We start from the raw sequence: 27289 nt of genomic DNA, 5'->3' as shown, positions 1-27289 counted from the left end.
AGTTGTTCATTATTGATAAGCTGACTAAAAGGCATGAACAGGCATTTCAGCTCTGCTCTGACTGGCAGGTAGAGCTTTCCACCTGTCATCTACACATTAAACTAACTCCCACCTTAGTGTTTGTCTGTTAGTGCTGTTTGGCTAGAGGTGGGTTTTTTATAGCATGGATGCTGTAACAAAAGCAGCTGTTTGAAAATATGTTGACAGCCATGGAATTGGTATTATTTCTAAATTCTTCAGTAATCATTTACCTCAGGCCAAAAAAAGATGTTGGTTTCTGTGGTTGCAGCATTACTACTGGGTTAGAATTTTAAGCAAAATTCCTAATAATACTCCTAAAGGTATTGTTCTTTGGGATTATTGGAAAAAAGATGGGAAAGTTGTTGGTTTGTTTGTTTTTAATCACTGTGAGTTATTAGTTTAATCTATTTCTATCAAACTAGTTTCATTTTAATGCTAGCTAGCATTTATATTGCAGAGAGCCTGATTTTCTGTTAGATTTTTTAAAATCTACATCTGTAATATTTTTAACCTTTCTTTGCAGTGTTTGCTAGTTCTGAGCCTGTGCCAGGATTCCAGGGAGACACCCTGCAGTTAGCTTTCATCGACCTCAGACAAGTAAGACACTAGTTGTTGTTTTTTATCCTACTAATTTCCCCTTTTGACCATTGCTGAAGTTATTAAATTCAAGAACCTTTCATGTTTTTGCATTCCTATGTAATTAGTTTTGAAAAGCGGTTATTTGAACTGTTATTAGTGGCACTATTCCCTGTAATTTAGCATAAAACTGTTCCTCCAATGTGTTGTTAGGGGGCACTGTGCTACTGGTGGTACTGTTACATGGATATGAGACTGAATTTTGGTCCCGATGATTTTGTAAAGATCCTGTGATGCCTTTTTGCAGCAGTGTACATGTTACCCTGGTGTGTGCTGGCCTGATTCCATTCTGAGCAATTCCTCCTGTCTACAAAACTACTCCCCGGAGAGCAGAATGGGGCATGGTATTATTTAGCATTTCCTTTCCTTAATTTGTTACATAGAATTCTTTTAAACTTTTAGAAAGCAGCTTTATTCCAACTGGCGGATGTTTATTCTATATCAAATTTAATTCTAAATGCCCTAATATTGGAAGCACTTTTCCACAGTTCTTGCCAAAAGGAAGGTTTTTCCAGACTAAAATCTATTTACTTTAATTTCATGTAGTTATTTCTATTCCCTGCTCTCTATAAATTCTGACACTATATCCACCCATAGCAATTCATTTTCAAAAACTTTTCATACTTGAAGTAAGCTTTTAGAAAGGATTTATTACTTCACAAAATTGCGAGTATAAGTGTCATTTAAATAGTGAAATGAATCATTAACTGCACATGGAGGGTCTTTAGCTTTCTGCAGATGTTGGTGATGTCTTTCAGCACCATTATGAACCTGTCAAAGTCATCAGAAAAAAAGAGAAATGTAGAAAGAATTCCATACCAAATTATCTATGTAATAAGAATATTTTTGCTTTTAATAGTTTAGTAGGTTTTTCACAGCAAGATTATGAAAAGGCGTTTCAGAAGGGAAAATTCGTGAGGCAGAAGTATTCCAGTTTCTCCTAATAGTTAGAAAGGACATCATTAAAGTGTCTTTTTAAATGAAAAAGTTCAAAGATAGAGTTGTCTGTTACATTCTTACAGTGATATAACAATGAAAAATATCTACAATGGGATAAGCGTGGACTACATGAGGAGGATATAGATCATGGCCATAAGATTTGTTCATGTGATAGTTCTACATTAGGAGTTCCAGAATTCAGTATGTAAAGATGTACTTTGCCAAACTTCAAATACCACAAGTCTTGCCTTGACTAGCAGCCTTCCTCTTTTGGAATCTTTTTTATTCTCCTTTTATTATCAATGTTAGAAGTGACTAAACATTTTCCAATTTGTACTAAGTCAGTTTAGTTGAAGGGAAAGGATGTTGAGAGATTTTGGCACCATTTCTGTCATCCACCTAAGTGGTATAAATCCTTGCAGAGCCTGTGTTTGTTTCAAGGGAAAACGTGATTTCCAGCTATGCAGGAGGGCAGGGTGTGTACATACTTGCTACAGGAAATAAATATTTTTGTATGTTTTAAACACCAACCCTCGAGCATGTCACATAAATAGGGATTATAGTGCTTGTGATAGCTCTCAGTTTATGTTAGCAACTTATGTTTAGAAATCTCTTAATGCAAGTAACACTTTGTAGAGGGTGCTCTGTATGCCACAGGAATCTAATCGATTTTAGAAATTTTATAAACAGCAACAGTCTGGGCAGCTCTCTTTACTGGGCTGCAACTGGAGCTTGTAGATGTAGAACAGTTCTAGTATATTTGTTTTGGTTTGTTTTTTACTATATTTTATGTGCCTCACCAAAAGGTATTGCAAGCATGCATCAAAAACATTTACCATTTAGTAAGGATTTGCAGTCTTTTCCCTCTCTTCCTTATTTGTGATCCATTTCTATCTTAATAGGGTGGATGACAGTTCTTTTCAAGAATACTTAGAAAGGCAACAGAGCCTTTTTCAGAAAGTTCTTATAAAAGGTCAGGCTTCTGGTTTTTAGTTTGAATTTGATACTTCTTCATGAATTGCAGGATATGAAAGATAAGGAAGTAGGTCCAGTGGTCAGGTTTTACCTGCCCACCCGGACTGTGCCCTGAGGTCAAACTCCTGATATTGGCTGTTTGGTACAGAGGAGCTGATGACAGGTAGGGGCTGATACAAGGGGAAAAGCTTGAACCGTATCAAAGCTAAAAGGCAGGAGATTTGGGACTCAGTGAGAGACTGTAGCTAAAAGATGGATCAGCAGGATTGCCCTCTTCTTAAAAAGCAGCTGACCTGCAAGGGAAAAGACTTTATCGTCCTGCCAATCACATGGTTGCTAATGGAAGCCAGTTATCTCAACAACAGCTTACTCTCTCTCTGTTGTACTAGGGCAATGTGTAAGATTAATGAGGATTGGGCAGTAGAATATTGTAGCACATTTTACTAAAGAAGTAAAGTCACTTACAAGGAGCCAGCTTGGAAGACAGAGAGGGAAGAGCTACACTTGGATTATTACCATGGGTGGAGGAGCAGCTTTGAAAAGAATTGCCATAGGTATTTTCATCCTACGAGTTCCTGATCTTCCATCTTTCCCTGGAGACAATGTATGGACAGTATGATGTCCCTAGCAAGCCCACTTCTTTCCTTCTTCCTTCCACAGATGTAGAAGAGGAAACAGAAACAGTTGGCACAAGAAAGAGTTGCTTCTAAGAAGAGAATAGTAGTTAGTAGCAGGAAGCTCTTAGAGGCCAGGGATCACAAATGGGCAGGCACTTACCAGTGTCGCCTTTGATGAGCCACCTCTTCCTCCTTATACTATCCCCTCTTATGCTCTTGTCATACTTAACATGCTCCTTAAGGATCTTAGTAATCTGTAGAAACTCTCGTCAATTAAGATATTTGTACTATTCCCATAACCATAATATCTCAGCATCTTACAGAGGTGACTTGGTGTGGTTGGTTAATCACACATAGTGCATACTAACATGGACATGAGCATCTAGAAACTTGCAGCTCCAGCTAGTTTAGCAGATCCTCAAGCAGCAAGCAGCTGCTAAGAAAATTGGGATAGATTCATGGTTCTGTACAGCTGCAGTAATTGTGTCATGCCTCATGCCACTTGTCTTAGCATATGACTTGAGGTCATACCTACATGCACCTTCTCACCTCACTTACTTAAAGTCACTGAGGGACAGGCCAGCTCAGCAAGGTGATTATCAAAGTGGCATGTGCTGCTTTAAAGAGACTGGTCTCTGGCATCTCGTGAAGATGACCCAGCTCTCCTGCGACTTGCATCACTCTCTGAAGATAATCTCTTGCTACTGTCTATGTAGGGAGCCTGGGTAAGGAGTCCAGTGGCCCAAAGTGAGGCTGACTGAATTTGGGGATTTTGCTACCAATTCAGATCCTAGCTCAATTGGAGTTAACCTTCAAAAATAAACAGGTCTTAGTTCATCCTACTTGATTTAGTCTCTGAGGAAGCTCAGCCTCCAACATGAATTAGTTTTGTCCTGGTTATGATCTGTTCTTTAGTGCCTAAAGACTAGGGTTACAGTTCTGGAATGTGAGGCAGTTTCTTGGATGTCCTGGACACTTAAATACGTGAGGAAAAGGCCTGTTTCTTAGAATTTGTGCATTATTCTTTGGAGAGCCAGTGTAGTGTGTAGTGGAGAGGAACGATAACCTCGTGGTAGCCTGAGAGGTCAACAGTTGCTGTCCTAGGGCAAATTTCCTGATTCTTAACAAACCGGGTGGTAACAAATGCCTATTCTTGAAATCAGATCATTGCCTGCAGAGTTATAACCTAAGCTGCAACTGTAGCTTGACTTTTTTTCACTGTTGACTTCCCAAGTTGTTTCTAATGTTTCTCTCCACCATGTGCACTGCTTAGTTTCAAACAGGCCTTCTTCCTCTACTGTCTGGTCTCAGACAAGTAGTCGGCTAGCTTGATGATTGTGGAATTTCCGTATTTTGCCAGGGGTGAGGAGAACTGTTCTTTTGGCACTTAAGTACATATCCTCCATTGTTAATATCCTCCAGTTGCTGTCAGTGCTGGTCCTGCAACAGGGGCAGCCATCTCAAGTGAACATAATCATATGCTGTTGGTAACCCCAGAGCTGAGCAACCACCTTATCTCCACCCACATGGTAACATAGAGTTTACAGTTTGATAGTGGTGTCCCCCAGTCTGGGAGACCAAGGGCTGTGAATGACAAGTTCCATGAATTCTGCATATGTATGGGAGAAAATTCTTGAAGATTTTCAGCAATTTCTGTTAATGTTTTGCTAACATTAGAGATAAATTAGACATAAAGTCATAATACAATCAATGTGATTAATATACAGAATAATGTACTGTGGAAACATTAGAAGATACGTTTTTGTCAGACTTTTGTTTATGATCTATGTAAATAAGCATGTGGATAAGCACTTCTGTGAGATCAAGTTACTGATAACACACCGTATGTATTCCTTCTAAAATTGATACCTGATATTTAAAAGTATAATACATTTTCTTCTTTCAAAAGCATAATGGAAATTACATTGATAGTTTCTTGGGTTGCTTGTCCATTTGCATTGTAATGCATTTTCGGGTGTACTGTTGGTGAGAAATATTGCTAATCTTCTGAACTGTAGTGTTGTATGCAACAGATGTAAGTTCATTTGAAGAAGAAAATTCTTAGTAGTACTTAATATAGTCCTCTTTCTTCTTTGTTTCTCATTCATTATTGAGAGATGATACTGTTATTCTGATAAACTCAGAAGTAAATCATTGTAGGTAGGAACTGTGTAACAGATCACTGGGCTTCAATCCCAGCCACGGGAATGTCTGCCACTAAAGGCAGGCTGACAGCTCAGTCTTCTCCACTGTTTTGTTTGCAGTGTTTAATTTGAATTCATTTCCTGTGGTAGTAACTGTATTCAGCTCTGGCTTGTCCCTGATTCCCCCAACATGCAGCATGCCAAAGCTCTCACCATCTGTGTTGCCTGTGGAGAATGCTCTTGAGCCCTACAGCAGACCTCAGAGAATAAGTTGCAGCCTGTTGCCAAACCTATCCACCACGACTCTTGGAGGTCGAGGGCTCTAAAGGTGTGCTGTGGCTTCCTTCACAGGCTGCCAGCTCACACAGTGCCTAGGCTTTGAAATTAGTAGGGTACACCCACCCCTGGCCTCTACTCCAGAAACGAGTCTTGAACTGAAAAAACATCAGGATATTTGAAGAGGGAGAAATCCCTAACTGTGTGTTTAGGAGTAAGTCTTAAAAACTTCAGAGTTTAAAGATAAAAGTAATCCTCTCTTTCATAAGGCAACAGTTTGAAATTTTAATTAGCAAGTAGTATAGAATATTTCATCTTTTGCTTCCTGAGGGAAATGGTTGTTGAGACTTTCATCTTCACAGAAGCTCTTTCACAATGCTTACTGATCCCTTTCCCCCCACCATGCACTCCCCAGCTTCTCTGAACAAGCAGAGTAGCATGTTACATCTGTAACATGAAGCCCAGCCTCAGGGTGCTATGTAATGGGATTTGTGCTTCTCTAGTTTTCAGTGCAATGCTGCTTTTTCAGCTAAAGAAAGGAGGTCAGATTTCAGACAGCAACAAAACAGGAGTTGCACCTCTCTGGATTTCAGACAATAGATCCTCACTTTGTTGGGAGAGGAAGGCAATGTTCTGGCTGGCCTTCCCTTTCTCCATAAATTGACTCTGCACTAAAGCAGGAGGGCTTGAGGCACGCTGTGAGCAGAACAGACACTTCAAGGCTCGATATCTCATGTATTTGCATCATAGCATGGGGTAGCATGCATATATATACCTGTGTTCAAAATGACACAGTTATTTGAGTATGACTGCATGCTAAATGTGTGTTAGCCGGCTCGCAGGGGATGCACAATGTCTTTTCAGAGTACTATATTCTTACAAGTAAATGGGAATTCTTCACACAAACATGACAATTTGTTTGTAAGCACTTATATTTCCCAATGGAATCCCTTACTTTTGATTTCTCTTTTTCAAGTAGATTCTGTGAAGCCTGTAGGTAATTGCAGTAGGCTCAGATCACAAGTTGTGTGTATAGATATTTGTGAGGAAGATCTCAGTCAGTGCTCTGTACACAGAAACAGGCCAGCTCATTACTGGGATGGGATTTATATCTGCCAGCTGGTAAGAATTAGGAAGCTTTGGAAACAAATGCACAGAAATTAGCAGCGGAGGGTCAAAACCAAGCATGGCTGTGGATACACTATCTTGATAAGGATTTGCAGAATTAAAGCAGGATGGCAAGTCAGTCATTTCCTGGCAGTAGGTATTCCTACCCTGTTAACTGCCAGGAACTAAGCATATGTGCCAGGTATTAGGTGTATGTATGTTCTTTGGGACGTTAAATCATTCATCAAATTCAGTGCAAAACACACTGTATCCAGTCCAACATCTGAACACCCCCTTTTCAGCAGAGAAGTGCAAATTACATGCTGATAGCTTACCGAGTTTTCACTCTAGATCCTGGCTTACGGACAATGAAGGTGCATACCTGAAAACAAGTTTGAAAAACTCAGTGTACAAATGCTGTTACTTCACTTTCAGTAGCCCTGTCAATGCCTTACTTAACTAAAATTATATACATATGGCTATTTAACTACAAGATACACTACTCTACCTTTGGCAAAAACTGTACCAGTTTCTCCAGAGGGAAGTATAGTAGAATATGCACAAAAGACTATGCTGTGAAAGGTGTAATGCTTAAACTGAATGTCATCTCCTAATTGATAGTAAAGAATGTTGTAGGTACCTAAACCATGGAAGTTATCAAAAATAAGAAAATAATTTGTGTGTTGTTCTTTAAGCTAGTCCATTTAAGGGATACAATTCTCTTAGTTCTCCGCTTCCCAAACCAGATACACACAAGAATTAGATGAGCTAACAAGAAATCTGTACTGTGTATTTAGAAGCACTGGCTCAGCTTGACTTAGAGACCTGCAGATTAACAGCCTTTGCATAAGAACATGAGCCTTAGTTGAAAAAGCTGGGGGGGGGGGAGGGTGTGAATTTATAATTTTTGGAATTGAGACAGGAAATAACATTTACTGATCTCACATGTCATGTACAGGTGAAACACTTGACTTCTTAGAGTAGTGGAGTTCCAGCTTCTAAATACTACCATCATAGAAATTACTAAAAGTTTCACTGGAGAGGTTGATCAAAGCAGATATTACAAAAAAAAAAAAAAAGGTAGGCAAAAGCTGCTGTCAAGACTATTTAGATGGACATATCTGAGTTCCTATCTGAATACTACTAACTGTCATATTTAATCAGCTTTCAGCTCTTCTTCTTAGTCATCAGTACTTTCACAAGACAAGGTTTAGAAATAGTTAATCAATTCATTCAAAACCTAGAGCTGTCCTTACGATGAAAACTTTGTATCTCTGGAAAGCCTTTCTGTTCAAGAAAGCTTATCCCATAGTTACAGAGGAAATTCATGTAAGATCATGACCTAAATGGCACTAAAATTGTATCCTTGGTAGTTGAAGTGCATATCCTGATTATAACCTGTCCGTAATGCCGGAACCTAAAGGCTTCAGTTTTCTTGGGCGAGATACTAAATTTCTTCAGTAACTGGCATGTTACATGTCTGGGAGACTATTTATGAAGCAGTCATTTCCAAGGACATTATGAGAGAAAGCACTAAATAAGCTTTATCTGGAGAAGGTTTTTATCTGGAGAAGGACCATTTGGTAGAAAAGTTTCAGAAGGTTCACTTTCAGATAATTTCTCAATTAACGAATCTCTTGCTGGAATTATGTTATGCCTGTTACATTTGTGAACTCCTGTGTAGCCTTTCTTTGAGTCATTGATACACATCCCATTCAGTGGAAGTTATTAAGTGGAATGAAACCTCTCTCTAGTTTTATTCTGCTACAGTTTTGCTCCCCATCTGATCCTTGCCTTTATCTTTGACATTTAAGAAATGATGTAAATGCAAGGAAGGAAGATTTGGGTGCGTGACTTTCATGAAGTTTGTGAATACATTATATCAAGCTGCTGTCTTCCTGCTGACAGCCAGTTGCTGCAGGATCTCTACCATTGTGTCTGGGCCTTTCTGTAGCCTTGAGCTGATGGATGGAGTTCAGTTTTGGAGCCTCCAGCTCCACAGGACTTCCTCTGAATCCTGTGGGTGGTATGTGGTTCCTATGAGTACTGAATGAGCATTGGTAATTGAACAACACAAGAGAAGAAAATTATTGTTTTCTTTCAAGTTACTTGTTATTTGTATTCTTTTAACATTTATGAGTCCTAGTCTCCTATCAGGGAGCCATAGGACTGGTAGCTGCATTAGCATATTCAATAATTTCTGCCCCATGGTTGCTTACACCCTCCAGCCTTAACTAAACTGGTAGTATCGCTGGTTTGTAGTATGTATTGGGCAACTCTACTAACCCCTTAACCCTACAGACTTGCCTTCAATATTTTTTCAGTTGCATCAATCAACATATTTAGGTTCCATTCGTTCTCTAAATTATCTGTCAATCACAGGCAACAGGCAGAATATTCCATTTTTTTTCCTTTTCCTAGTTTCTTCTGTAAAAAAGAAAATCTGTCTCTTCTTTGGAAGTCACTATAGGGCAAATGTAAAATCCAGCAAAATCAAAGGAATCTTTTATAACAAGAAAACAAGAATTGTTCTCTGCTTCAGTACAATAATGACACAAGGAAGGAACTGCATAGACATAGTATGGCAAGGACTTGAGTAAGTGAAATGTAGTTAATGAATGTTTATTCATTTGGATCATAGTGTCTTAAGAAAAAAAGATCATATCTTCAAAAGTGTTTGTACAATATGTACCATAATGTGACACTGATCTTCAGCTGGGTGTTTTAGCACTGCAGAAATACAAATAAAAAGACTATCTGACTGCCTCTAGTCAGTCAGTGAAATCTGGGAGATGAAACCCTTGTATTTTCTTTCTGTTAGTACAAATATACTAATAGGTGGCAAAAGAGATTATTGAATTTCATACTGTTATGTGAAATTGTACTATAAACAATTTGACTGAACCAGAATGTTCTTAGGCGGAGTTTTATTTCATATTGGCTTATACCATGCTAACATACATGGCTTTTACAGGTGTGTCAGGTTTGGAGCAATTTGTCATCTTATAAGTTGCACTGTTTTAAAGAATATTGAAATAACAAGTAAAGTTTGCATAGAAGATTCACATATAAGTTATGTTTTAGAGCCTAAAGCAAAACTCTTGCAGAGGACTTTCTCTAGAGCATTAGTAGCAACAGAGCAGTGCAACTAAGAAGATCCCACAATCATAGAAAGAGTGATGGTGGGAGAAAAAAAAGAATGAATAAGAACAGAATTGCAAAGAAATGGAAAAAAAGGGTCAAAAGATGAGTAGATAGAAGCAGTAGATGATGGGGAGATAAAAAGAACTTAAAGATATGGGATGAGGGACAAAAAAAAAAAAAAAAGAAAAAGTCAGTTCCTTTCCATAAATGTACTTTGTTGTTCTTACCCTTTTCTTCCTATGTTTATCATTGTCCATTGTTTATGCTGAGACTTATTAAGAACAGTTCTTTTTTAAACAGTAGAAATTTGAAGAGATGTTTTTACCCAAAGGAAAGAAAGGACTTTCAGTACACAGTTAATGGTGTATAAAGTCCATGAAACCATCAGGTTGCCTTATTCCCAGGAGAACGCAAGCTTTCCCAGCTTCAGTGGCATGCCTCCAGGAAATCGTTCTACAAGGACACACAATTAGCCCAAACTCTTCCAGAGTGAGCAGTGTAACATGATGCAGTTAAACCAGAAGACAGTTTTCATCTTTTGACCCTGTGTCAAACATGTCAGTTGGGTAGCTTACCTGAGATCCATAAGAGAACATAGGCCATCAGATATTTTCCCATAGAAAGAAATATGTAGTGGACACATACATACAAGAAAAATGCAATTTTAAAACCTGACTTATTTTCAGAGTAACAGAAAAAGTGCTGAGCCAGCCTCTCAAAGTGGCACAACTCAGTGCATTCAGATTCTTGTTTCTTTTTGACAGTCTGAAGTTTAAGTAAAAAACTTTGCCCTTGCTTAGGATATATGAGAAGGACATTACAAGTGGCTCTTTCATTTTAAGCACTAACAAGACACTGAGCCCTGTGGAACGATAGATTTGATAATATCATTGAAATGCACATCCAAATCATAGTTTTGGGAATGGTAATATGTTCAGTATAGTGTCTAAGTCTTGCATCCATTGACATAGGTGATAGTTTAAAAAGTTCATAGTGAAACAGAATAATACTGAATAATTCCTAGACAGAAATACACAGGTAACTGGGGGGGGGGGGGGGGGGGCAACCTGCGTAACTGGTAGATTGAGAAGGCACAAGCTGAAAACTCAAATGACAGTGTAAAACAGTCCCCATAGCTTAATTAAATAAAACCAATAATGCGATTTAAACTTCTTTGAGTTAAAATTACTTTAATAAGGGTGTTAATTACTAGAGGATTAACACTGCTTACATGTGATAATAGATGCGGTCAGTCAATAAAGGGTGAGAATAATGTTCGTTTAAGAAGCAAAAGAATCTAGCACAGGATTACTCACTAGAAAGGGATAACATTTCAAAGTGGCAAGTAAAATCAGGGGAAGAGGTTTTCAAATTGCAGGAGGCATTAGAGGCTGAATTGTGCCATCATTACTCAGCAAAAGTTCCATCTGTATTGGGATCTGTTGGAGCTAAAATATGAAGAGTATTTATTACAAATGACATATTATGTAGTTTGGAATTATTCTGTCTTCCAGACCAATTGTAACAAATAATTTTTCAGATTAAACATTTTAAGCAAATACTGTCACCTGAGAATTGAGGAGAGAAGGTATATTCTAAAGGAAAAAGATCAGCTTCAAAGGAGAATAATTTATTGAAGATGTGTTTCTTAGAAAAGAAGTAATATTGGACGATTGACATTAAGCAGAAAGGCGTTTTACTAATATGTTTGCAAACATAGCAGCAGGAGAAGAAAGATCTTTTGCAAAAAGCCAACAAAAAATAAATTCTGGGTTTCTTGTTACTGCAACTTACTGAGCTCAGAAGCCTTTGCTAAACCAAGTTGCCTAGACAAGAAAAACAAAAACGAGTACCAGGATTTTATAAGGCCTGTAGTATTTGCTGAAACATTTTTAAAGTCAATTGATAGATACAAATGTGGAAGTAAACATCTTGTAGTAGCTGAAGAAGAAAGCAAAGGTTATCCGGGAAAGAGTATGAAACTTTTGTCTAGTGAATTTGGCTTTGCTTTTAACTTGTCTATATTTACATTCCTGAGCTACTGATTGTGGAATTCCTTGTCCAGTGGTTCCCAGGTCTAGTATAGCTTTCCCTAGGGGATGTAACTTCATCTGCTATGAAGGGTGGTTATGTAGCCATACCCTGAATGCACTACTTTGGAAGAAATAACTGTCTGTTTACAGTAAACTAATGATGAGCGCATCTGTAAGTGTCTGTGCCTTATGAATTGCATTGGATTTTTGTTTCTGGATACAAACAAAATGATGCTGGTTTCTGGCCTGTTATGTCTTAGATTTCAGTGGCTTTCAACGTATTTTAACTGGGCACCCAAGATCAGCTGAGATACTTTATTTAATAGTTGCTATATTTGTATCTGCTTCCTGCAGAGGCTTTTCAGAGAGACACTTTGTATATGAAGTGCTGAGGGCTTTGATGGCCAGAATCTGAAGCACTGAGACTGTGATTTTTTCTTTTATTTTAGATCTGCAGTTTTTTGAGAACCACACAAATCTTAAACCAAACCAAAAAGTTACAGATTAAAAAATAGACTGTTGTGTTGAAACAATTTTCCCCTACGTGGTGTAGAACCCCAGGTTACCTCAGTGAAGGGGATGTGTTTCATAGTGCACACTAGAGATCATGGACCTCTGTGGAGACCAAATGCTGCAGATTCAAGAGATGCTCATAAACCTTATAGACCTGATGTATATCCTCCTGTTAGGTTGGAAGCCTCAATTTCTGTAACAATGTAATTTCAGTATTTTTCTTACATGCAATTTCCTCTGGTGTTTTGGTCCAAGTCAGAATATGACAAGAAATAACTAGAAAGCTAGGAGAAGGAAATATCCCATTCTACCACCAAATCGCTAATTCCCTGTGGCCAGGTTGGCACCTTCCTGGGTCAGTTCTGTGAGCTGCAGCTTCACACAATGAGCTGAAGTCTTCGCCTCCTCTGTGAGCACAAGGCTGATGCTGTGGAGCTGTGCTATGCTTACTTGTCTTCCCGTAGGCATCAGTTTATATTCACACGCCAGGGCAGTGTATCTAAAACTCCTTCCTTCACTCCTAGAAGTAATCGGACTGAAATTTAAACTTAGAGTTGTAATTATACTTGGGCAGACCACTATGGATGTTTAGTTCTAGGGTACAGCAGCCTGACTTTATAGATTAGATGTGCATGTATACAAGGACAATTTGGTTTAGTTAGTTCATAACAGCATTTATCAGATAATGACTTTTCATGGTATAGTATATATGCTGACCTCTGGTGAGACTGCAGGCATCTAGAGTTACTCACATGGATACTACTAAATATTAAATACAACAGATGGGACAAGAGTGTTCAATTCTAGAACACAGTATGGAAGTTGAAGTGAATGTGTTTTGTGTGTAAATTTTATTCTAGTTACACCAAGTTAGATGATTTTTAAAATTAGTCCCAGAAGGTGGTTAAAATCTAGTTTTAACATTAGATTTTGAAATTTTTGAATACATCTTTTTAGTGAAACACCTCAAATAGGTTTCTACAGGAAGGATTGAGACAAACAATACAGTTTTAATCCCCAAGAAACTTACCTTAAGGTACTGTGCCACATCACATGCTATTTATGGCATTATTTTGTAGATAAGCAAATAGTTTAAAGCAAGCCTGTTATAAGTCTCATGCAGTTGAAAAAACTGCTTATAGAAAATTTAAGTTTAAATAAACTTAACTGTAAAAGTTGCCTCTTCAGTTAATAATGGTTTTGGTAAATGTCAGTGTTTAAGTACTACTGGCAAGCCTGTGTTTAAAAAAAACCAGAAGCCAAACAAAAATGACAGATTAAATTTAACTGTGCTATATTAAATGCTTCATAATTTTAACAGCTGAAATAGTATTTTCAAAGTCTTGTTCAGGTCAGAGGCAGATGTCCTGTTTTGGGGGGCTGCACTTGTCACCCCTGCGTGCTGTTTGAGCGTGTACGCCTCGGTGTCAGAAGCTCAAAAACAAAAAAAAATGGTGAATGACCTGACCATTGCATAATACACAATTTTTAGTCTGCACAAATTTTACCATTGACATAGTTTTATGCTTTGTCTAAAGGGACTTCATGTACGGGCTAACAGGCTTGACAGGAGCAATTTGGCCCGAGCCCATGCCCTCTGGAGCCTGACTGTCTGCCAGGCTCCTGCTTTTCAAACTCTTCCCTATTTCTAGACTCAAAAGACAGTTCTTTTGCTACCAGTCCAGCTTATTCTTTAATGATGAAAAACAACACACTTCATAATAAACATTTGCACTGTAATTAAACAAATCTTTGAAGAGGTATTACTTGTTGCTGTATTGTGTATTACATAGGGCCTAGCTATTTATATTTGCCTCAGTGACTATTTTTCAGTGACTTTCTTCAGATGTTACATCTTGGGCTGCTTGAAGTTGTAATAGGATTTATAAAAATTACACATTGTGAGTGTTTTTCTGGTTATGGTAACAGCAACAAGGTTGTTCACGTGACTTCAACAGCAAGTGTTTTATTTTGTAGGCAGGTCTAAGTTTGTTTGAAGTGCCAAAGAATAAAAAAAGTGTTTGGGCTTGCTCATGAATATAACAAGACCAGGCATCTCTCAGAGTGTACCTCAAGGTCCAGATTTTAGGAAAGAATTCTGCCCTTTGGAAGAATTTAGGTTGTATAAGATTTATTTGAATGCAAATAACTTCTTATTTTTCTTAATGTAACAATAATTCCCAATGGTTCGGTTGTCATAACCTCTGAGTTTATACAATGTACACTTATGAATGTGTTAAAGATTGTATCCCAACATTCAAGATAGTGACAGATATGATTTTCACTTATAAATTTGAAACATATGGAAGCCTTTAAATACAAAACTGTTTCATGCTTGTGAACATTTAACTGTCGCCAATTTAGGCACAATTTCTAAATACATAGTGCTTTAGGAAAAAAAAAAAAAAGACGTTTTAATGCAGTGGCTTAAAAGCTGAAAGACACTACCTTTCTCACACAAACTATCCTTCCTTTGAAAATCCAGGGCTCAGTTTTCAAAGCATTGCCTAGGAATTTAGCCTGCGACCCCCATTGACACTAATGGGAATTGCACAGCTAAGTCCCCGTAACATCACTTTGAAAATGCATTTGTTATACCAATCCAGAAAAAAGGTAGCATAAACTATAGGGAGACATTCACAGATCAAGAGATCAATTTACACTTTGAAATACAAGACCAGTGTGTGTTATTCCAGTTATGTGATCAGCGGGGGATTTTAAAATTCACCACATTCACAAAATAAGTCACCAGGAGTAAATAAAACAAAATATTTTGGCAAGTGGCAGGCAGACTTGCTAACCAGGCTAACAAGATATTTATCAGCAATAACAAAGACCTACTGATTAAGTGGTAATTCTGTTTGGTTGGTAAGGTGTTATTCTACAGTTAGCAAACTCTGTCGTTTTTCCTTGTAAGCTGGACTTAAATATCTATGTTTTAAATACTTCTGTTGTTGCTTTGTGACCAGGAAACGCTTAGAGTGAACAAGACTTGTCTTTGTCCAGTTCTGATTCTGGTCCTTCACGTTTTAGTTCCAATCTAGTAAGTGCTTTCATGGTGTGCATGCTTTAATAAACAGGGAGATAACATTTGGTGAACTAATGGGAGGGGTATCTTCATGTTCATGCAGGGTTTTTTTGTTAATTCGTTGGAAATAAGCGTGTACCTGTGTAACGTATATTCATGTGTACTTGTGCATGAAACGTAAGCAGGGACTAAAAAGAAAGTGTCATTGTTGTGTAGCTGTGTTATTGCAGTGCCTATCAGTCCCAGTCATGGACCATGGTCCCATTATGCTGGGCAGAGTATAAATAAGTGTTTTAAGAAAAGGAAGACAGTACTGCCTCAGAGTTCACAAACCAATGAGATTATAGCTCCCCTGAAAAGTTAATGTTATGTCAGAAATTATGAAACAGCAATGATTCTGGTTGACAGGCTTCCTCTTTAGTCATCAAACCTGTTTGTTCTTATGAATACAAGGTGTGTAGGTACAGTGTGAGCTCCTTGGGGTGGGAAACGTTGAGGAGTGGGACATTCGTGAGAGGCTTTTGTGAGTTTACTGTGTTTAAAATGGAAAAGTCCCTTTCATCATTGGAGCTTTTTAGCTCCAAACCCCAATAAAATTAGTAATAATTGAAATATTAATGTATTTGCTATTCCTTTATCTTAATGACTTAAATGATGCATAGCTAGCAAGAGTCACGGGGCTTTTTTTCCTGGGTCAAAAGCCACACATCCTCAAGGAAAAAATTGTAATGTTATTTCTCTCTACTCTTCTGTGCTCTTTCCTGAAAAGAGATTGGCTGTAGCTTGCAGTTGTATATGCTTGGCACTGTTCATTTCCCAGAAGAGTTCACCAGTATTCTAGGCTTCAGGATTTTTTTAATTAAAGAGGTCAAAATCCATTATATCAAAATTTCAAAGAATTTACCAATTAGCTGTAGTCTGCGATGCCCAGCAGGTGGCTTTTATACTATTAAAGGGAGATTGTTTCCATCTCTGATCAAAGCAAAAACAAAACAAAGGAAAATATAGATTATTTTGCTGTACACAGTGCAAACCACATGCTGTGTAAATTATAGGTGAAAACTGACTGTTCAGTCGTACTGCTTCAAGAAAAAAATCTATATATTTTCACACTGTTCCTCATGAGGATTTTAATGGTAATGTCTAAATCTGTTTAGATTACTGATTAGCTGAGAAGATTAGACAGCTTGCTATTTCCTAAAACTAAGACGTTAGCATCTTCCTATTTAAAAGTAAAAGTAAAAATGCATAATTAAGTAGATTAATGAATTTGCTAGAAGTGAAATTAGAAAAAGCTGAGTATGCTGGAATGTTGCAAGATGCAAAAAGTTCCAATTTGCACTTTTCAATGAATCTAAACTTCCCTGATTTTTGCCTACTTAAAAGAATGTTTGTGACCTTTTGACCCTTTTGTTATCCCTTACTCAGAAAGGCCTTTATTCTGTAAGGCTTAGGTATAAAAAAATAAAAAGAGCGTTAATGGCATAACAGTCCTTTCTGATCACCCTGTGTAAGATGTTTATGCAAAGTGTCAATAGAAGCAATTGGCCTAACAGTGTGACAACCTGCTTTGCTTGGAAATGGGCTAATCTCCTGTTTGGGTTATCCAGAGGTCAGGTAAGGATTTCTTTTTTTGTACTCCCTGTAGTGCGTGGGTACATAACCTGCAAACACTACAGGGCAGAAATCAGAAGCTGAGACCAAGAATGCCACAAAGCTTTTTTTTTTTTTTTAATCTTGCCCTGTTTGCTTTTCCTGATTTTTTTTTTTTCTCTGCCTTCTTTTAATTTTTTTGCTTCCTGGTCCCATCCCAGAGAGTCTACTTGAGCATATAACACATAATGATGACAGGGACTCTACCAATATCATTATCTGCTGCTTCACTTTGTTGTGGGTTTTTTGGTTTGTTGGGGTTTTTTTTTCCAAACAGGCATCATCCCACTCTTTTTTGAAGTTCACGTGGAAACCTACTTTAAATCTCAGTCTTTGAGGGCTGCCCCTGTTGCCCTGTCACAGCAGGCTGGAACTCAATAAGCGCTCAGGCAAGCATAGCGGGCCAGGCAATGGGCCTTGGCGGGCTGCATGCTGTGAACTCCTGCCTCACTGAATCAGCTTCTGTGTGTTTTTATAACTGCCTTTTTTTTCCCTGTTAATTATGCCCCAAGGCTGTGGAAAGACAGCATTTATCTGTTTCAACAGACTAGGCAGCAAGTGTTCTGACATGTTTATCAGGCAAATTGTACCTGACAAAAGGTAATTACACATGCAATCAAGTCCAGAAGTAACTGGGTGATTAGGGGTTAATAAACTGCTTAGCATAAGAAATATATTCAGCTTGTGAGCAGGGAGAGTGGGCCAGAAGGACATAACTGACAGTGATACGTTAAAAGAATTACTTTTCTTTCGATGGAGTATTTGACTTCACAGAAAGGTAAGCAGGGTATTAAGTGTACAACTCATTTTTATCTCCAGCTCCTGAATCACTGGTGCCTATTGTCCAACCAAAGCTATTTGCTGACACTACTTCAGAAGAGATAACGGCACCACTCCAACTTGTACTAAGCTTACCTCGATAATTTACAGTTAGGATTTTTGCAGTATAACTAACACAATTGGTGGCATCTAATGGACACTGCCCCCGTTTCCTTCAGCAAACCCCTCATCTCCTCCTTCTCTCTGTTGCTATGTTGACTCTGTGCATAGCTAGTTCCCAAACTTGTGTTCTCTTCCAAGATTATTCCTGACAGTTGCCCAAAAGTAAAAAGGAAAGGGCATCTGTATGATATTTGAGGATGTGACAAGAGGCTCAAACAGCATTGAAAGGGCCGGATGGTCGATTCCAGCAGTTCCCAGCGCACAAGATTCTCACATAATTACAAGATGGCCTAAATACAGGACTACGGCTGAGCTGCTCAGGACTTTAGGTAATATCAGACAAAGCTTTACTGAGCAATGATTACCAGTAATTTCTATCCAAACATGGCCGTATCACCTAAATATTGGGAAAAAGCAAGAGTACTGATGTTGAAGAATAGGTGCAAGTTGTAAAGGGAACTAGGCCTTGAGCTTCATTATGTTTGAAAATCCTTTAACAAAGTGCCCTATTTGAAACCAGAATTCTGTCCCTAAAATCTTAAGAACTTTTTTGTCCCTGTAGCATCAATATTGTAATGTTTTGTGTTAACCAAACCCATTAGTTATCAAGGTCTTAAAGTAGGACATCTTTTAACAAAAAAATAGTTTAGTGTATTTTACAACAAAATTGTTGTGTTTAAAATAAAAGTCTTCTAATTAAAAATAGCGGTGTTATCTGTATAATGTAGGAGATGACTATAGCCTGTTATAGAAGTGTATATATATAAAAACACCTTTTTTTTTATCAAGTGGTGTTTAGAGCAGAAAGAGCTAATGTTAGACATAAAAGGCATTTAGAAAATACATAGACATGAACAAAAAGTTAGAAAATCAAAGTATTGTAGGGCATCATTCAAAATGCAAGTGCAAAACAGCAGCCAGAGGCTTATCTATAGTGTTAGCAGTATGTATGTGACTAATAATATGAAGGTTTGAGAAGGCAACACTGTTTCATATACAGTAAAAGGAACATGCTGCTCTCTGATCGTCAGCCCTGATGGTTCCAAGATGTTGGATAAAGGTTCCCCTGCCATCACATCTTTAGAAGAGGCAAATCCTTTAAATAAGGCAGAAGTGTATACCCTATCTATCTTGTAAATGGAAGTAAGTGGACAGTCTGTTGGACACCCTATCTGATATACTAGAAAGGATAAAGCTTGTTCCTTTTTTTTTTTTTTTTTTTGGTAGGGACTCAGACACACACAGGTACATAGACTTCCCTGCAAATTATTCTTAGTCAGAAGGGCTTCTGACTTAGCTTATTTTTTATGGTTGTTATGGGATAAAGAGTGTCCAACAGTGCCATTGTTCTTTCATAGTAGAGTAGTATTTCTAGTTTATTAGGTGCTTCACAGTGTTTCAGCTGGTTCTGACAGAGCACCCTCGGGTGGCTCCTTAGGGGGGCTGAGTGGCTAACTAACAGCTAATGGTCTGCACTGCCTCCAGACTCTGAGAGTAGCGGGAGAGATTGCCTTTCTGTTGGTTTGAAGTATTTCCGATACATGTTAACTTTGGAAAGATGCATGTGGAAAAAAAAACATTTTTCCTGTTGTAATTTCAAGGCAAATAATGCACATTCTAAACTTGAAGAAGTCGCAGCCAGCAGCACGAGTGTGATGTGCTACACTGTGTGGATTTTGATTGATTTTTTGAGGCAGGAAAGTACTTATTGCCAGGACCTACTCCGTGCAGGTATTTCTACAGTGCATGTCAGTGTGGACATTCCTTGCTAGACAATACATCTCATTTTCACTTACTGTCTCAGTAATAGTGACAGTTTTAGTGGATAAAATAGTAGTAGGGAAATGTTGCTTTAATTTGGCCTTTAATAGGTTGATTCTAGTTGCCACAATAAGAACTACCAGAAAATTCTCCTGTACTTCATGCTTCACAACTGAGAAGCTGTGGGGCTTCACCTGAACTTAAATCCCCTAAATGTTTTTTTTTAATTATAGCTGATACTCTTTTTGGCAAAATTAACGCTGTTACGATTAGACTTGCCCTTGATACAATTTTTCTTTCTCCATATTAGTAGTAATCACAGTATTTAAAACTGCAGAGATTTACAACCTTCTTTTATTTCAGAGGAACTTAACATATCCCACATATTACATCTCTGTAGTATGAGTCACGTTAGCATGTCAAGCCAAATCCACAAAGTATTTCCATTATATCTTCACCCTGAGTACCGTGTAACATTACCAAAGGCTGTTCCCTCTCCTTGTGGTTTTGCACACACCTAGTCCCTGTCACATTATAAAATCATTTTAATATGCATCTATTGTGAATGAAAATACAGCAGAAATATAGGGACGGAATTGTTTGGGTTTTTTTTTATCCTCTGTTCAAGAGTTGGCCAAGTTTTCATGGTGAATTTCATGTAGCTATCTGTTTGCATTCATTAAAATCCAGACTTTTTGCATCTTCATGTTCTTCTCTTCAGTAATCTTTATGTAGAAATTTCAAGATAAGTTTATCCTTTACTAAAATAAAAATAATCTACCAAAGGATTATGTAGGCCAGTACTTCGTTAACAGTTTTGTCTTTCAGAGAGTATGTTCAAATCACATGAAGTAGCCCAAATATTTTTCTGTATCTTTGAATGGACAGGCCGTCTTCTAGATCATATGCCTGCGGCCAAGACAGTCCTGCTGTAATAGAGGTCTTTCTAAACGAGGAAGAGGAATTAATGCGCTTCATTTAAGTAAGGCACACATTTGGGTGGCAAAAGGCAGTGTAAATCAGAAAGGAAGAGAGTGGCAGAGGTTGAAGCAGACTGTAGGGTTGATACCTCTCCAGCATGGCTGTAGGAGTGAAGGTGAATTCGGGGTTGTGCTCGAGGGATGCTTTTTATGGATGGATTGAAGTTATTTCCCATACGTGCGTGATGGTCCTGGGACCAGCAGCTCTTTTCTGCTAGACTGTCCTTGCTGCCGTTGGCTGCTGGCCAACCTGCTCCCCTCACAAAGTGCCTGCATTGACTGTACATCTGCCAAGTGCCAAGTCAGATGCAGGTGATATGAATGGCCAGGACACAGATCCGAAGAGCTGCACACCAAGCAGCTCTTGCCCACCCACGGTGTACAGTACGTGCTGTCAAAGCCCATTATGTACAGCAATATGCCACAGTGCAGAACTGCAGCTGTGAGGGAGACAAAATGCACAATGCATAATTGTGCACAGCAGCAGTCCAGTCTCCAGCAGTCTGCAGCTCCCTGTTGCGTTTACTCCAGCAGCAGGGCACGTTTGTCACACTGCAGCCTCTGAACACGTGCGCAGAAGGAGGGGAGGGAGCTATGATTGAGAAGCATGTGTCATTTGATTGCATGTCCCTGGTCCTTCATGTTACCTGCCATACGTCATAACAGCTGCTTTAACTTAGGAGGTTTATTAGCATGAGGCTGGTTGTGTGCAGCTCTTTGACCAAGTGTGGAGCAGGGAAGAAGCTCTCGGTACGTTCCCCCTTGCCGATAATGTTTCTCAGGGTGTGCACTCTTCAGAGCCAGGACCATCTCGGAGTGCACAGAACATGCTTCACGTTGTGCTGGGACATTTGTTTTACCTCATATGTTGAAAAGCAGCAGACTCCATGGTGTCTGTTTAGAGCCCTACATGCCTACCTGTGTTTGGTCAGGTGACAAATGAGGTGTAATCTTCCACCCCAGCCGTCAGTATCACCGAGATGTCCCAGAGCCACAACACAATCAGATGCTTGATTCAAGCACTGGAAGTACAGTATGAAAATTGCTCATGCAATATTGGCAGGAAAGTTTCTCTGAACTTGTCAGCACTGTAATTGTATCAGTCATCAACGGCTCTGGGCCACACATTGCCAACAGGATACAGAGCTTCAGGGTTGTTTAGAATTTACCCAGAATCCTTATTTTCAATGTTACAATAGGGATAAGAAATGAAATCTTTCACCTTTCATTTACTGAACACAACTGCTGTGGGAGCATTGGCACGGTTCTTTCTTAAGGACCATCTCCCACGTGGAGCCCATGACGAGTGGCATTGTAATTAGTAGTAATTTATTAATACATTCTGTTTGCTTCTCTGTAAGAGAGAGGAAACAAGAAGTCTCCAGTTGGGTTCCTGTGGTTGTCAGCTTTATCCTTCCACCTTGTGTTGCGCATCTGCCTGTCCTCTCTTTCCACTCTTTTGATTGTGCTTTTGAATATTTCATACAGCCTCTGTGAGGACTGGGCACTACCAACTGTTGTAACACAGGTAATAAGAACTGATGAATAATACGCAGCAGCAACTGGGGCTCTGGGTTTCACAAATGCCACTGATTCCTGAGTTATCAGAGCCTTCCCAAGTCTGTTTGCTTAGTGACTAAAGGCATGTTGTCTTCAGCTCAGTAGGAGAATTGATGGTGCCCATCCTGAGAAGGCGCTTTGTGAGAAAGAACCATTTGCATTTGACCTTGATGGCTATAATGGATATGTAGTCAGTAGAGAATTAAATAGCCTCCTTGCTTTTCATACACCTTTCACCTATACGAGATAGTTACATGTAAAATCTAGATGTCACTGAGGTTTGTAACGGTCCCTGAATGACTTCAGAATGACAGAGCAGTAATTGTGTCAGAGGTCCGTTATAAAGCCAGGAAATGTTACTGCGTATTCATAAAAGACTGTACTACGAATATGGATGGAGTAATTAATTAGAAAAGAATTCAAGTGAGGTACTTTATTTGAAAACAACATAAGAAAGGGGTTAGGAAGTGGAAAAATTTGGAGGAAAAAAGGCATATGAATTTGAAGCTATGAAGACTGGGTGTATGCTTTTATTTTGTAATGAAGTTGGTGTTATAATTTTGGGGATGAGCATTACTGGAGACCTGTGACATTTTATCAGACTGAGAAGTCTGAGTAAGGCAAGGCTCTCAGAGGTGCAGCCCTTGTCTTGGCATAGTCTGCGAAGTCAGAGGAGCGGGCGCCTGTGGCAGCTCTGCCTGTGGAAGCAGAGGCCGATGCTGTTTGTGCCCTGGTTGTAACAGCTCCGGTGTGGCTTAGCAGAAGCAAATGTTTAAAGTGAACAGGGTTCTTTATCTAAATAGCAAAATGGTACGACTTGCAGTAGTCTGTTATGTTTCTTAAAGTGGTTTTGTTACAGAAAATCCTGTTCCACCCCACCTTTCCAGCATTACCGATGTAGCAAGGCCTCCAGGCAAGCAGGGGCTCCAGGTTGCGCTGAGGACCCAGCTCAGTGGAGCAGCCACGGGCATGGCGAGCAAAGTGATCCTAATGGTTCCCCACACTTACTTTAACAGTAGGTTTGGCTAATACAGGGCAGCCTGAGAACAAGCCCGCGTTAGCCCTCAGCAGCAAGACAAGGCCAGGCATCAGATGCAGGGGGAAGCTGGGGGTGCCCTGCCATTGACGTCAATGGGAGCAGGGCCCGCCGGCCCGCAGGTAGCCGTGGGAAAGGCTCCACGGAGCCGGGCCGCCTGTGCCCTGGCCCAGGGCAGCCTGGGCAGGGTGCCCGGCGGTGCCTGGCCTGCACCCCATGGTGGTGGAGGGGGAATTAGGCTTTGAGGGCTGCGAGGGCGCTGGCTGCTGGAGGTTAGGCATCGTGGCCGCTTGTAAAAGCAGGTTGTTTTGTTGAACAGCAGCTCCGAGATCGTGAGTCAAAGGCCTGATTCGAAACTCCGGCCAGATGCAGGACTGTGCTTGGAGGCTTTTTGTTCCCCTGTTTAAGTGTTTGGGGTTTGTTTGGGCCAGAAGTGTGCCCAGGGCTTGGGGTTGAGTCACAAGGATCAATCACCATGGAGAGTGCAGCAGGGGTTGTTTAATTCACTTAATTAAGACTACCTGAACCTCTGGTTTAAATTACTGCGAGCGCTCAGCAACAGACACGAGTATCCCCTTCACGGTAAAGCAAGCTCCTGAAACACCAAAGCCTGAAGCCGTTAGCATCCCCTCCGAGGGCCGAACCTGCACAGGCGAGAAGGCGTTAAAGAGAGAAATGGGCAGGTGAAGGGGCTGCCGGCTGGGCTCCCGGCGAGGGGCTGCGGCCGGGCCCGGCCCGGCCCGGGCGGGCACCTCCTCCCCGCGGGAGCCGCTCCGCGGTCCCTCACCCGCCTCTCCCCTCCTCCCGCCCCCCCCGCAGCTCTTGGACCTCTTCATGGTGTGGGACTGGTCCACCTACCTGGCTGACTACGGGCAGGCCACCTCCAAGTACCTGCGGGTCAATCCGAGCACGGCCCTCACGCTCCTGGAGAAGTAAGTGCGGGGGCCGGGGCCGCCGGCGCGGGGATGCGAGCGGCGGCGGGGCAGGGACGGGAGCCGCAGCGCTCCCAGCCCGGCACCCGCGGGGCGGCTGCGGGGCCGGGGCCGGGGCCGGGGCCGCGGCCGCCCTCCCGGGAGCTGCGGCGGTGAGAGCCCGGCGGCAGCGCGTCGCTGTCCCGGTGCCGAGAGCCGCGCAGAGCGGCGGGCGGTGCCGGAGCCCCGGTAGCAGCCCGCGGCTGCCCGAGTTGCCGCTTTAGGGAAGGGAAGGAAACGCGTGGGGTTTCGCCGCCGGTAAAGCCGGTACGAGCGTTTCGGCTGGCCCGGCGAGTGGGCTGGGGCGGGCAGGGTATGGGAGGGCGCGTTGCCGCCAGCCGAGTATCAACCTGCTTTTAAGAACTGCATCAAAACACACTGTGATTTAAAGGCATTTTCTAACGGTGTTTTCTCTCCTCTCCTGCCTGCGATGAATATGTATTTTGCAGAGTTCACAGAGGGTACGTATCACCTATATTGTTACCAAATACTGCTGCTTCAATTTACTTTATTTCCCGAATTTCGTTTTTTAAATCCATTGATACGGGAGATCAGCAGTAATGATATTGAGTAATCTGACAGTAAACAAAACACCCGTTTGCCGAGTCTGAATTTACCACAGAAGCAAGTGATATTAACGGGTTTTTTGGTTTGCTTTCCTCCTAACGCAATTGGTAGGGCCAGTTTCCTGCCGAAGTGATATTTGCTTAATACTTACGGGCAATTTGTGAAGTAATATTTGTTAGAACGAGTTCTGCGTTGTGGAAGCTTAATTTAAGAGCAATAGATAATAGGTTTTGTAATCTTTCAGTTCTTATTAGCAGAAAGATCAAAAGAGGAACAAATGTAAACCTATTCAAATAGTTGGATTTTTCCTCTTCAAATTATGTTTCTAACGTGTCTGTGTCATTTGCTTTTTTATTTCTCCAGCATGAAAGACTCTAGCAAAAAGAACAACATTTTTGCTCAGTTCAGGAAGAATGATCGTGACAAGCAGAAGCTAATAGAGACCGTAGTAAAGCAACTTAGGAGTTTAGTGAATGGTATGTCCCAGCACACATAGGCCTGTTAAATCGATGGTATCTCATCACGCCAAGAGGTATTTCTCAGCCACTATTTCTACTAAGCAAACAGTGATATCAGTTAGGACATTTGTTTGACCGAGTAAAGGAAAAATGCAGTAGATGGCTTGTACACAGAGTCTTCAGCAAACAATTCTTTGTATGTATTTTTAATGGATTGAATACTATTTTGTATATTGTAAACAAATGGTGAAAAACGAGACTGTACAATAAAAACCAGCTCAATCGTATTGTACATGGAACCGCTGAACTGTAAATACGTTATTTAAATACCTGCAGACACGGTGTCCAGAATTTTGCTCCAGGTAGGAATTATTTGAGAAATGATCCCTTAGTTGCTGTTTTCTGCTAATTTGATGTTTTTTAAGCATTGAGATGGTTGCGTTTCAGATGCCGCCTATCGTTTTCCTGCATTAAATGTATATGAGCCTTAAAGTGATTGGACATAATTTTGTATACCAGATTTTGTAGTCTGGAGGTACGAAAAAAATCTTCTGATTTTTAGTACCATTGAAAACTACCTGAGAACTAGACTTGATATTTATTTAGCATTAGGGCTTATAGGCTTTGTTCTCCGAAAGGGTTTAATCTTGAGGTTGTGAATGTAAATAACCATTTGAGTTCTTTATAATGTGACATTTTGTTTTGTTTCTGTTCCTCAGGGTTACTGTTTCTAACTGTACTTTTGTAAGATCCTGGGTTCTTTTCCCTAGGTTGCAGTAAAGAATAGATTTGCCACCATTGGTTTCGTGCCGCATCTGTTTGTCAGTATGCGCTTCCTACTGCCAGACCCATCCCAGCGATTAGCATTTCGTCCCACCGCCGGTCTCTTTGCACTGTCCCCTCCTGGCTATTTTAGACACAACGAGAATGTCTAAAAAATACAAACCAAATGGAACATGTAAAAATAATGTACATTTTCGCTGTATTTTTAAGTTATTGACGGTCTAAATACAGTAATATAAACCTCACCCGTGTTCCTCTTTAATTTCACGCACTGGAACGCACCTCAGAGCTGGTGTCGCTGGGACCTGTACAGGTTCCGGCCCTTGGAGATTTACCCCCGGGGCAGGCGGGCGGGGGTCCGGGCGGCCCCGACGGCAGGGTGCGGCCCGGGGGGCTGCGGGATCGCCCTCTCCCCCCTGGCTGCCGCGGCAGTCCGGGGCGGCTGGGGGCGGCGGGGCCTGCGGAGCGGGGCTGGGACGCTCCCCGGCCGGGGGAGCCGCGGGCGGCACTCGCTGCCTTCCCCGGACGGCGGGAAGGGCTGGCCCGAGGGGGCGCCTGGGGGGGGTCCCGGCGGGGCAGAGGGGGGCACCCCGCGCCGAGGGGCAGCCGTCCCGCCGCGGAGCCGGCGCTGGCTGGGGCGGGGGGGGGGGGGCGCCGTGGCTGGCAGTGCTGTGCCATGCCGGCGGGGGCGGGGGGGCGCCCCGAGGGGCCGGGCGGGGGGCCCCCGGCCCCGAGGAGGGGGGGCGGGGGGGGGGGCTGCCCCGGCCGCCCCCGCTCGCCCTGGCCGCGTCCCCGCGCCCCTCAGCCACTCTCCCCGGTTCTCCCGCTCCAATCACCGCACTTGGCCGCTCTGCTTAAATATGCAGCGGATACGTCATCTCCGAAGGTGGATCGGGCGTAAGTGGCCAATATCTATATAAATGTGGCCGAGGGGCGAACCGGCAGCAGGAGGCGAGCGGGGCCGGGCGGGCAGCAGCCGGCAGGGCCAGCCGCGGAGCGCCCGCCGCCGGCAGCGGAGTCGCGGGGCGCCCGGCCCCCCGCCTTTGACGGCCGCCGGGGCCGCCCCCCGAGCCGCCCGCGCCCCCCCGGGGCGGGGACCCGCCGCCGCGCCGCGCCCGCCCCGTCTCCCGCCGCCCGGGAGGAGG

General features: G+C 41.4%; 1 protein-coding gene across 4 annotated transcripts in view; it reads left to right on the top strand.

The window, feature by feature from the left end:
• Positions 1-26389, top strand: part of EXOC6 (exocyst complex component 6) — a 97469-nt gene extending 71080 nt beyond the window's left edge. For 3 of the 4 annotated variants that reach the window (XM_075026086.1, XM_075026084.1, XM_075026088.1), the window contains 4 exons: positions 545-618; positions 24185-24297; positions 24786-24797; positions 25267-26389. In XM_075026086.1, the coding sequence (XP_074882187.1) occupies positions 545-618; positions 24185-24297; positions 24786-24797; positions 25267-25399 (332 nt within the window). In that variant the 3' untranslated portion in view covers positions 25400-26389. Of the gene's footprint in view, positions 1-544; positions 619-24184; positions 24302-24785; positions 24798-25266 lie in introns of those variants that run through there. The other variant, XM_075026087.1, reaches the window with a different exon arrangement.
• Positions 26390-27289: the final 900 nt, after the last annotated feature.

Source organism: Buteo buteo, chromosome 4, assembly GCF_964188355.1.
Source record: "Buteo buteo chromosome 4, bButBut1.hap1.1, whole genome shotgun sequence".
NCBI lineage: Eukaryota > Metazoa > Chordata > Aves > Accipitriformes > Accipitridae > Buteo > Buteo buteo.
The sequence above is the reverse complement of the archived record's forward strand: the minus strand, read 5'-3'. Positions and strand labels throughout refer to the sequence as shown.